Consider the following 13,099-nt stretch of genomic DNA (forward strand, 5'->3'; position numbering starts at 1 on the left):
ATGTATTCATTTCATCAGCAACTTTGTGGCAATGCCAACACAGGTAGGACAGTTCTAGTCAGGCACTGCACCAGACAATTTTATCAGCATCAACAAACTTAATATTCGCATCATCAAAAGCTTCATGTTATTAAAGATAGCAGCTTCTGCATTTTTTTTTCGTTGGCTCAACCACTTTGGAATAAAAAATCCATTGTTTCATTGGATTACAGCTTTTATCACACTATACATCTTTTTGCCTCATCACGGATTGTGCACATTGCATTTATTCTGGACCATTTTCTGAGAAATCTATGAGTCCAAAAGTGGCTTATGGAGTGTTTCCAAATCTAAGCTTTTGTTTCTATCAAAAAATTTAAACATAAACAACTTAAACTAATTAAGTGATGTACCTAAGCCACTATGGAACATAATCCACTGCAATTTTCCCCTGGTACATAGTGCCTATGTGTTCAGAATTCATAATCAAATTTTATCATTATGTTGGTTGACTTCCAGACCTTTCAATTCCCTTTTGTTTCAGGCCCATAGGTCTGCCAGTTCACCTAGTTTCAATTGTCTTCTCTGATTTTTCTGTTTACTATGAAGCCCATTAAGACATCTTTTTATTAATGCAATTTTTTTTTATTTCTTTTAGTGGCTTAAACTTGGTGCCAACATTTCCAACTTCAGTTTTGCCCCCAGTACTCTATTGTTTCACCTTGGACATGCTGGTAAGTGCCAAAGGAAGTTTCCCATTATGGTTTCACCACTGTGCTGAAATACATTATTTAAAATTTAATGTAGAAATACTATTACTTTGAGTTAATCATGTTACATTAGTGACCTTTCTCCACCATCATTATCTCAAGCTAATAGCTTTAATTATTGTTAAGCTTTGCCAGTTTTCAGACTTCTACATTTTTTTTTTCTTGAATTCCATTTTTTTATATGTCAAGATTTGTTTTCTAAACGCATCATAATGATGATCAATGTAAAAAGCATGAAATGCATTCAGTTTTTCACCCTTAAAATAGCATAACTAAAAAATAATTTGTATTTTTTCTTATTTTAAATATGTCACATCTTATGCTTAAAATTTATTAAAATAATCAAAAATAAGAATTCAGACAAAGAAGAAAAAATTGATTTAAAATAAATATATTTTAGTGTTTTGCATTAAGGCTGTGTAAAAGGAATAACTGCTTGTAACTTGTTGGATGTCAAGCAGATTGGTTTAGTAGATATCTATATAACTGACAAATTCAGAAACATGTCCTCTTTCTATCCAGTTTACTGATATGTAACAAGTAGAGCAGGCATATGGCTGTTCTTTCCACTGTTAAATGCAAAACTTGTTTAGCTTTTCTTCAATTTTTATTACTTTAAGGTTAAAACTGAGTTAAACTCCTTTCCCACTATACAGAATTAGCATGGACTAAAAAAGTAACATATAGTTGGTATAGATAAGAGTCACCCCCTTTGAAAATATTCACATTTTGTTCCTTAACCATTTAAACTGAAAACACACAAGAAAATATTTTTTCAGCTTTATTTACTTGATGCAGCCTGTAACATCCAAGTCACAGATGTAATAGCAGCAGTTTTGAAAAATAATAAAAAAAAAAAAAAAAACAAGAATCACTGAGAATAACAAAGAATCACCCCCCTCCCAAAAAAAACAATACAGTAATCCCTCCTCCATCGCGGGGGTTGCATTCCAGAGCCACCCGCGAAATAAGAAAATCCGCGAAGTAGAAACCATATGTTTATATGGTTATTTTTATATTGTCATGCTTGGGTCACAGATTTGCGCAGAAACACAGGAGGTTGTAGAGAGACAGGAACATTATTCAAACACTGCAAACAAACATTTGTCTCTTTTTCAAAAGTTTAAACTGTGCTCCATGACAAGACAGAGATGACAGTTCCGTCTCACAATTAAAAGAATGCAAACATATTTTCCTCTTCAAAGGAGTGCCCGTCAGGAGCAGAGTCTGTCAGAAAGACAGAGAGTAAAGCAAACAAATCAATAGGGCTGTTTGCTTTTAAGTATGCGAAGCACCGTGGCACAAAGCTGTTGAAGGCGGCAGCTCACACCCCCTTCGTCAGGAGCAGAGAAATAGAGAGAGAGAGAGCCAGAGTAAAACAATGTCAAAAATCAATACGTGCCCTTTGAGCTTTTAAGTATGCCAAGCACTGTGCAGCATGTCCTTCAGGAAGCAGCTGCACACAGAAGGTAGAAACGTCCCTATCGTCTAGGTGTGCGAACAGCCCCCCTGCTCACACCCCCCTACGTCAGCGCGAGAGAGAGAAAGTAAGTTGGGTAGCTTCTCAGCCATCTGCCAATAGCGTCCCTTGTATGAAATCAACTGGGCAAACCAACTGAGGAAGCATGTACCAGAAATTAAAAGACCCATTGTCCGCAGAAACCCGCGAAGCAGCGAAAAATCCACGATGTATATTTAAATATGCTTACATATAAAATCCGCGATGGAGTGAAGCCGCGAAAGGCGAAGCGCGATATAGCGAGGGATCACTGTACTTATAAATTCAATCAGGTGTAAGTAGTCACCTTCTCTATTGCACACCATGTAATTGGCTTCCACCTGTGATTGTAATCATAGTGATTAGTTTAGCATAAAAACAGCTTTTCCTGTGGCATTCCAGTTCTTCGTAGTGCAAGCAAACAATTGACTCTGGGTGACAAGGGACTTTCAACAGGGATGAACTTGTGGACAGGTGCAAGTCAGGAGATGGATACAAAAAAGATTTCCAAAGCTTTATCATCCACAGGAACACAGCAAAGTCCACAATTAAGAAACGGAAAGTGGTTGGTACTACTAGACCCTCCCCAGAACAGGCCATTCCACCAAACTGGATGAAACAGTGATGAGTAGACTGGTCAGAGAAGCTACCAAGAAGCCAGTGGCAACTTTCAAGGAGTTACAGGACTTTGTTTGGCAAAGAATGGTCATTGTTTGCATGTGACAACAATATCATTATCACAAGTGCTTGTGACAGTCTAGGTCAACTCCACGCTCCCTGGTTACTTCTGGAAATCTCTTCAACCCATAACCATTGATAGTCATAGACTGAGATGAGCTGGGCAAATGAGGACACATACTGTACATTCAGCAAGGGGTTCGTCCAAAAGTGGTTCAGTGCTTTTATTAAAATTAAACAAAGTGCTCCAAAGTGCAGTACAAAAATAAATACTAATTAACTAAATAGTCCATAAAATCAAAGTGGTTGTGGAGGTTAAAATATTCCAAATATTTCAGTAAAAATTAGTTTTAATTAAAGGGCAAACATATTCTCTTGGAAGCCTTGGTGCTTACTTCTAAAGTCTGACGTTTCCCCAGCTTATTCTGTTCAGATTGCTAAGCAAGAGGAGACATCCACCAGCAGTTCTGGACAACCATTTAATTCAGCTCGGACCCCTTTTGCCAGTCTGTCAGTGCTCAAATTAATTTTACAACAGTTAAAACAAGAAATACTGAAAAATTATGTTGCCAAGTTTGGTGGTATAGGATTTTTTATTGTTGTATATAAATGATTTTGAGGGTGAGTAATTTCCAATTTCTTTCAGCTTTGCTGGGTCTTATGTATGTGTACTGGACACAGCTCAACATGTTTCAGACTTTGAAGTACCTCGCTGTCCTGGGTAGTCTCACCTACTTAGCAGGCAACCGAATGTTAGCTCAGAAGGCAGTGAAAAGGTAAGCAGCCCTGCTGTATTTAATATTGACACTTGCTTTTGCTGTACAAGCATATTTCTCTTGGAGAAAAAAAGATGCCCAAAGTTTTATCAATCCACGGGAACACAGCAATGTCCATAATTGAGACATTGAAAGTGTTTGGTTCTTGGAAACAGTAAATATCAGTAGACATGGACTTCTATATTATTCTGCTCAGATACAAAATAAGAAATACTGGAAATGATTATGGTTTATGTTTCATAGTTCTCTGACACTATGTTTTGCTTCCTTTAGCAATGCAAACTATTTTGGCAGTTTATATACATCTGCAATGGCTTGGCCGAAAATGAAATAAATTCTGTCTCTTTAAAATCTTCATTACAGTGTACACTTTTTTTGGGTGTATATGAAATAATTCCTGCGTTTTATGCAAGCCATTTTGACATTTCACAACACTCTTTTTTATATTGAAGCTAAACAAATGTTTATGGACCAAAGCAATATAAAATAAGAATGCATAAAATGCAATAAACTGCATTATTGTTTACTCTTAAAAGCGACATAGACCTCTGCTGTACCAATTTTTTAAAAAACTTGTTTAAACCTACCTGCAAGGTACCTTTTAACAGTAGTGAGTGATATTTTCAAAAGAACCCATAAACTATTGTGTCTTGAAATAATTTGAGGAGATTTTTGTGTTGGACAGCTAGCTTGAGTTTAAATATGGAACTTCTCTTTTCTGTGGGTGTGTTTGCTGTGGTGCTAGTTTCTTATTTCAAAATGTTAACTTCTATAGTATTGCTTGCGTTTATAGTATTGCTAAGATGGCAACTGGAGCTGCATTGTTCTCTTACACCCCTCTCTTACTCCTACAGACACTTTTGTAGGAAGCTGCCACTGATCTTGACTTTCAGCAACAAGACTGTGTTCCATTATTCATGTTCAGTTCATCCTCTTTTACATTTTTAAATAAATATTACCTATAATTTGCATGATATCAGCTATATGCTAAAGATGGTCATGTATATTCCTATCTGTAAAGGCTTTGTCTGAACAAAGAATTGTTAGCACATCTGTGCTTATGAAACACAATGCTCCAGAGGAGTCTTTGTTGAATATAATTCTAGTATACTTGCTGGAGTCCTCTGAGCCTTTCTATTGATTCAACGAAGTGAACAAGTAATCTGAAGAAGTTTAGAATCAGGAATTTATCCCTGACATCTGCTTCATGTCTTACCACACAATTAGGTGTACATTTGGACTAATGTTGCATTCCATTTGAAGTGGGAAGTTGGAATTTTCAATTGGGACAACCTCTTATGTCGGAGTTACAACTCTTAAACTTGGAGCTGGGCTGTCAAGTTTGTCCGATTTCAGATCGTGACGTCAATCCAAAATGGTGATGCACACTATGAACTTTAGTGAAAGGTGTAATATTATACTGTTTATTATCACTTCTATTTGTGTCTCATGAGGTCAGTCGTATGCAAAATACTGTCCAACCTCTATCTGTGGACAGGTTGCTACTGCATTTGGATATGAAAAATACCACTTAATGTGGTCTTATCAACTACTGATTATTCCAATGGAGGAAGCACAATTTAGGTTTTAATGGACACATGCTGGTTTAATGAATATTTTACTGGAATGCGATCAACTTGGGTATGATATCATTCCCATCTCTGATTTCCGAGGTAAATTTAATGCAGCTTATGACTTGGGCTTTCAAGAAGATTCATTTTTATCCAATTAATTAATTTTTTTATTACATTTGTTAAGAATGCTTTAGTCATACTGAGGGTTCCATTTTTGGCATAACTTAGTCATAGGCAGGAAAGCCTTGCATCGTCCTCCAGAATCGTTCTGTATGACTAGGAAATTTTTGGCTTCATCATGAAGTTAAGATCCATTGGCACAAAAGCACCCCCAAACACCAACACACCTCCTACCATACTTACAACATTATTTTGGGTAATAAAAATTAGCACTACAAATTCACGTAGCTTTTTTTAATAAAGATTGATGTTTGGTATAGCAAAGCAAAGTACATATTTAAAATTGTGCTTCATTGTTAATAATGCGGTCATGGTCTGTGGACTTCTGCAGAGCAAAATTGTGGTGAACCCCACAATCCTCTCAAGAAGTGTCAACACTGATACTTGTTCTCAGTGTTTTATGATTCATCTGTCCCCCAGGATATTTTGTTTTATTGTAGTCCTTGTATAAAAAAAAATTCAATTACTACTAGACATTACAAATGAAAGTTGGCTCTTTTTTCATTTAGTACTATTGCAACATCATACCAAGTTGCGTGACAGAGTGCCTGTTGCTCAAACACTAGATTTCAATCCTGTGAGGATTACACGGTTCCTTTTTAGTTTGTGTAAGCCTTAGTGAAATCTCTTTGCACAATAAATTTTATTTGGACAGTTTTTTTTTCTATGAATTAAGTTAAAGGTATAATGATGTCACTTGACATTTTCATAGGATACTTGTGATCTATCAGACTGAACATACAGCTAGAGCTAAAAATGTGTCTGCAAATTTAAAATGTCTGTGTTTCTTTTCATTTCAGCATTACTGCTTTAGTTGATAATGCAGTCTTCAAATGTTATGTATAATTTTCCACAGTCAGTGTACCACTTATTTTACATGACTGCTTACTCCATTTCATTGAGCTTTGGATGACCAGCTCCTATCCTGCTGTGGTGGGGCACCACTCTATTGCTCAAGCAAAAACACACAATAAAATGGGGTCAATTTAGAAGTGAGTAATGTATGTATGTATGTATGTATGTGTATATATATATATATATATATATATATATATATATATATATATATAATATACAGTGCATCCGGAAAGTATTCACAGCGCATCACTTTTTCCACATTTTGTTGTGTTACAGCCTTATTCCAAAATGGATTAAATTCATTTTTTTCCTCAGAATTCTACACACAACACCCCATAATGACAACGTGAAAAAAGTTTACTTGAGGTTTTTGCAATTTTATTAAAAATAAAAAAACTGAGAAATCATATGTACATAAGTATTCACAGCCTTTGCTCAATACTTTGTCGATGCACCTTTGGCAGCAATTACAGCCTCAAGTCTTTTTGAATATGATGCCACAAGCTTGGCACACTTATCCTTGGCCAGTTTCGCCCATTCCTCTTTGCAGCACCTCTCAAGCTCCATCAGGTTGGATGGGAAGCATCGATGCACAGCCATTTTAAGATCTCTCCAGAGATGTTCAATCAGATTCAAATCTGGGCTCTGGCTGGGCCACTCAAGGACATTCACAGAGTTGTCCTGAAGTCACTCCTTTGATATCTTGGCTGTGTGCTTAGGGTCGTTGTCCTGCTGAAAGATGAACCGTCGCCCCAGTCTGAGGTCAAGAGCGCTCTGGAGCAGGTTTTCATCCAGGGTGTCTCTGTACATTGCTGCAGTCATCTTTCCCTTTATCCTGACTAGTCTCCCAGTTCCTGCCGCTGAAAAACATCCCCACAGCATGATGCTGCCACCACCATGCTTCACTATAGGGATGGTATTGCCGTGGTGATGAGCGGTGCCTGGTTTCCTCCAAACGTGTGACGCCTGGCATTCACACCAAAGAGTTCAATCTTTGTTTCATTAGACCATAGAATTTTCTTTCTCATGGTCTGAGAGTCCTTCAGGTGCCTTTTGGCAAACTCCAGAAGGGCTGCCATGTGCCTTTTACTAAGGAGAAGCTTCCGTCTGGCCACTCTACCATACAGGTCTGATTGGTGGACTGCTGCAGAGATGATTGTCCTTCTGGAAGGTTCTCCTCTCTCCACAGAGGACTTCTGGAGCTCTGACAGAGTGACCATCGGGTTCTTGGTCACCTCCCTGACTAAAGCCCTTCTCCCCCGATTGCTCAGTTTAGATGGCCGGCCAGCTCTAGGAAGAGTCCTGGTGGTTTCGAACTTCTTCCACTTATGGATGATGGAGGCCACTGTGCTCATTGGGACCTTCAAAGCAGCAGAAATGTTTCTGTAACCTTCCCCAGATTTGTGCCTCGAGACAATCCTGTCTCGGAGGTCTACAGACAATTCCTTTGACTTCATGCTTGGTTTGTGCTCTGACATGAACTGTCAACTGTGGGACCTTATATAGATAGGTGTGTGCCTTTCCAAATCATGTCCAGTCAACTGAATTTACCACAGGTGGACTCCAATGAAGCTGCAGAAACATGTCAAGGATGATCAGTGGAAACATGATGCACCTGAGCTCAATTTTGAGCTTCATGGCAAAGGCTGTGAATACTTATGTACATGTGCTTTCTCAATTTTTTTATTTTTAATAAATTTGCAAAAATCTCAAACGTTTTTCACATTGTCATTATGGGGTGTTGTGTGTAGAATTCTGAGGAAAAAAATGAATTTAATCCATTTTGGAATAAGGCTGTAACATAACAAAATGTGGAAAAAGTGATGCGCTGAGAATACTTTCTGGATGCACTGTGTGTATATATGTATATGTGTATATATATATATATATATATATATATATATATATATATGGAAGCGAAGGTCTGTGATACGGTGTGCATATTAGCAGCTGGAGATCCATAAAGGGAGAAAAAACGAATAACTTATCATAAAGTAGTTTTTATTCCTGAGCTTTCAGCCCCTGCCGGAGCCTTCATCAGAGGATAATGCTTAGACTTACAAGAAAAAAAGGCAATATACAGCACAATTCGTTGGGGGGGGGTTCGGGCTATCAGACAAAAACGCCATTAACAGACATTTGGACATAAACCCAGCATATGCAAACTTAATTGGAACATGTTCATAATAAATAAAACGTTATGACCTGTACCCCTCCAACGAATTGTGCTATATATTGCCTTTCTCCCTTTATGGATCTCCGGCTGCTAATATATATAATATATAAAATAAATTTTGGGGGACCTAAATGTCTAGACAATAATCCATAGACATACAGAGAGGAGTTTGCAGACTCTACATGGATTGACTCCTCAGGCATGTGAGGTCTGAACAGCCAAATAGTTAACTTATTTCACTTAGTCTCCTAGAATTCTGAGCTGTCTTTAGGCAAGGCACTTCAGCAGCCTTCAAAGTATGCCACGAGATGACTTCACTTAATATTATTCACAGTGAAGGAGTTAATACACATCTGCATGAAAGTTTGTTTACCTCCACATGCTTTTATATATATATATATTGTTATTTTTGGCTCGCATTTGCATTGAAACTGTAAATTATGGCAGCATACATGCATGTATTTCTTTTTCTGCTGCAGCAAACGTACTTTTTCAGAGTTCTGGAAACATCGGAGCTGCACCACATGTTGTAGTATACAGCTTGCACACTTACACCTTACATTTTTAATTATTTTTCTGAATTAACTGGCTTTTGCATCATTTTATTATTAGTTTCATTTTCTTGTCCCGACAAATGAGAAACAGGGTTTTCCAAACTCCAGTTGTGTGTTTTCTGTCACTTTGACCGAACGTATATAGAGACTTTGTAGTTGAAAAGTTTTATCGTGGGAAGACTTTTGAGGACACATTTCCTGAAAAGTCCCTATTCATCAAATGCACAGATTCTTTTTTTCTGTAGGCTACAGTTGTATGTTACATCTCCATTGCTACTCCCATTTCTCTATTCATGCACTTAACCAACCTTTAGAGATACCATTCACAGTTGCAATGCACTTGCACCTAAAACTATAATCTACTTAACTGAAGACTTCACCCAGGTACACTGTACTGTAGCTTATCTCATACACCCTTGATTGACCTAGCTGAGAAAATAACTAATAAGTTAATATACTAAGTTTTAAAAATTAGAACTAATCCAATAAAATGATATCAAAATATAGAATGTGACTTTTCATACCAATCAACCTTGTCTGCATCTTAACATCAGCAAAACCAAGGACCTGGTTATTGACTTTTAACAGTACCAAAAAGCCTCTATGTCTGGTCACTGTTTAAGGATTGAATGTGGAAGTTGTCCACTCCTATTAGTACTTGGGTGGGGGGGTTGGGGAGGGGGGGTCCACATTAATGACAGGTTGAATTGGTCTCAGAAAACAGAGGAACTATATAAGAAAGGGAAGAGGAGTCTCTTTTTTCTTTCTTGGAAGACTGTTCCTTTAGTGCGGGAAGTGACATCTTTCACATTATGTATAACTCTGTGATGGTCAATATGATTTTGTGCCCTGTGGTGTGCTGGGAAGGTAACATCACTTGAAGTGCAGGCTCTTTTATAGGACACTCTCTGGACCCCCCTGTAGGTCATAGCAAAGGAGAGAATGAAAACAAAACTGAGTGCCATTATGAACAATGATGTACATCCTTTCTGTGACATGCTAACACTGAAGACTTTCGGCCAACAAATTACTCAGCAAAAGTGTCAAGAAACACAAGTACTCCTTTATACCAACAGCAATATGTCTGCATATTTTCTTACTATAAATGTGAAAGCCAAATCAGAACTAACGTCCTTGCTTTATATTTATTCTGTTGTTTATGTATGTGTGTGTGTGTGTGTGTGTGTATATTGAGCTTCTATAAAAAAGGCACATTTCCTCCAGAGAATAAATAAAGTTCTATCTATCCTAAACTGTTGTGTAGTTCTGAAAACATACAATATTAGCAACACATTCAACATGTGTATGTCTATTCCAGGCCGTCTCCAGTCAGGTTATCATTTCTGTTCACCTCTTTCTGGATACTTCCCTTTGTAGCCTTCTTGTCTTTAAGCAGCTTCTTCTGTGTCTGTCCTTAGCTCTCTCTGATGTCTGTAGCCAGCTCATTGTCTGACTTTATACCGTTCATTATTGCTTGAGGCTCATAAGATGCCTGTCCCTTTCTCCAGGCTTTCTTCCTATGTGGAAGGGCTCAGGTGTCTAAAGGACTCATGTATTGGAATAATACATACAATTAAATGTATAACTTGTACAATTTTTATTTTTATATTGTATTGAGGATTTATTCTGTTCTGTGTATTGTATTGTATTGACCCCCTTCTTTTGACACCCACTGCACGTCCAACCTGCCTGGAAAGGGGTCTCTCTTTGAACTGCCTTTCCCAAGGTTTCTTCCATTTTTTCCCTACTAGGTTTTTTTTGGGAGTTTTTCCTTGTCTTCTTAGAGAGTCAAGGCTGGGGGGCTGTCAAGAGGCAGGGCCTGTTAAAGCCCATTGCGGCACTTCTTGTGTGATTTTGGGCTATACACAAATAAATTGTATTGTAATTACAATAATGCTAGATATTACAAATACACAACAGCAAAAAATATTAAGTAAATCTTTTGCGTCCATTTTGCATCATTAGCCAGCAATAAACTAGGATTAATATACAGTATATTTTTAAACACTTCAGGCAAAAATCTTACTGGCAGAGAAACCTTGCTTTTCTTTTAACCTTCTCTCTTTCTTCCTATTGTATTTGTGTTCCCTTTTTTTTCTCTCCAGGATTGCAGCCGAGCAAAGTAGTAGGCTGGCAAAGTATAGAAGCCTGCGGTAGAGAGTGGTTTTCTAAATAAATAAAAAGCTTGATGTTCCTGGCTAAAGTAAGGAATCGCTTGGAATCCTTGCATTATCATACCACTACCCCCCATTTTGCATGGCTTTATGTGATTACGAAACGTGTTCCATATTATGTGCCATAAAACATTGCCTGTGTTCTTTACTATTACTTGATGTCACATTTCTAACGATAAACTGTTCCAGAACTTGTGTGTAGACTGTGTTTGAAGCACAGTCCATTTTGAGTATAATCATAAAGCATGCTCATCAGAACATCTCTCATGTAGGCTTTGTAAAATCACGCCTCATCGTTTTAAACTTAAGCTTGCAACCACACAAGCACGTCCCCTACATCCCCTCTGAACATTGTTATTAGTGGTCCTTGGTCTTCAGTGATGTCTGAGCAGAATCCCACTCTCCCTCAATGTGGAGAATGGTGACGTGTTGCATGTTAGTTGAGCATTTGAGTTAGGATTAAACTGTAGTTGTAATAGTAATGACATGTGTCACGTGTACCATTGTATACCACAGGTGACATGTTAAGCATTTTCATTTACTTGAAGAAATACATCAGGTCTGTACTTGTTTGAGGTTTACGCCATATGCATCTTATGTTGTGTTTCTGTTTGTTACCCGTCAGTTTCCGCATGTATCCTCAGTGACCAGCTTTATCACAGTGTCCGGGCTTAAGAGTTTTATAAATGTAGCAAGTTTGGTTTCACTTTATGCTGTGCTTATTCTCCACTCAAAAGGTTATGCCATTTGTAAATGTGTAGCCTAATTTTTTTATTTTATTTTTTTTCCTAGGACTGGACGGCAGTAAAGACTACTAAATTACAAAACAGAAGACTTTTTTTAAACTGAAAAAGTGTACATTTTCTAATTTGAACAAAATTTGGACTTTTTTTGTACAGATTAAATTTCAGCAGTTTCACGTCCTCGACTTGCTGCAGGAAGATTTTCTCTTGTACAGTACATATGACCGCCAGCATTTTGTTGACCATATTGAGTGGCAAGTTAACTGTTTAGGCAAAACAATACAGGGTGGTTTATTTTATGTACATGTAACAAAAGAATGATGAGTTAATGATTTTTTTTTGTGTGTGTTCGTGGGTTCCCAACTGATAAGTAATAAATACTGGCTTTAGTGAAAGGTCTTCATTGTGAATTCATGTAATGACCCTTCACTTGGAATAGTTCAACTGTACGCTCAGTATAATTTTTAATTAGAGGCTGCCGCCTGACACAGTCTAACTGTTTTGGCCAGTTTCTTGGAGCAAAAAAAAAATATGAAGCGTCAAATATGAGGATCAAATTTTCATGTATGAGTGGCCTTTGATAAACTTACAGGAGTTACCCATGTTGAATAACAAGAGACATTGAATCCTCCAGCTGTCAAATTTGTTGTTTGTAAAATGGCATTGATGAGCACAACAAAAGTATTGAGCTTGTTTGGAGTTGTGTTTCAAAGAATTTGGGAATAAAAGATTGGGAAAAGGTAATTGTGTATGGTGTACACTTCATTTGTTTCTTTTTGTAATAGCATACGCATTCTGTCAGCATTTCAGGGGATTAGTGAAATGAACACTGAATATCATTGGTTAATTGAAGAAGCAAGCCAAGTAATTCTTTTAATGTTAAGGGGTTTTATAGTAACCATGCTCATTTAACATGTTATTTACTTACAGCAGTACTTGTATACAAAGTGGTAAAATTGTTTAGTCTCACTGGGCCAGCAGATAGTTGAAGAGAGTGGAAAGCGCGTCCCCAATTCAGACCTTCGCCTCACCTTGTCATGTAAGTCTGAAACTCAGTGTGGCCTGATGACGAATCTTATTATTTCCATTTTAACTCCAAGGTTTATCTTTAATTTTGTATTTGTTGTCCTAGCTGTCAG

At 37.4% G+C, this 13,099-nt stretch overlaps 1 protein-coding gene across 2 annotated transcripts in view; it reads left to right on the top strand.

Moving 5' to 3' along the window:
* The window catches only part of rpn2 (ribophorin II), an 85,860-nt gene extending 73,156 nt beyond the window's left edge, over window positions 1-12,704 (top strand). The window contains exons 15-18 of one of the 2 annotated variants that reach the window (XM_051932565.1): window positions 638-713; window positions 3,572-3,701; window positions 11,149-11,246; window positions 12,010-12,704. In XM_051932565.1, coding sequence (XP_051788525.1) covers window positions 638-713; window positions 3,572-3,701; window positions 11,149-11,200 — 258 coding nt within the window. In that variant the 3' untranslated portion in view covers window positions 11,201-11,246; window positions 12,010-12,704. The remainder of the gene's footprint in view (window positions 1-637; window positions 714-3,571; window positions 3,702-11,148; window positions 11,247-12,009) is intronic. The other variant, XM_028812116.2, reaches the window with a different exon arrangement.
* Window positions 12,705-13,099: the final 395 nt, after the last annotated feature.

Source organism: Erpetoichthys calabaricus, chromosome 10, assembly GCF_900747795.2.
Source record: "Erpetoichthys calabaricus chromosome 10, fErpCal1.3, whole genome shotgun sequence".
NCBI lineage: Eukaryota > Metazoa > Chordata > Cladistia > Polypteriformes > Polypteridae > Erpetoichthys > Erpetoichthys calabaricus.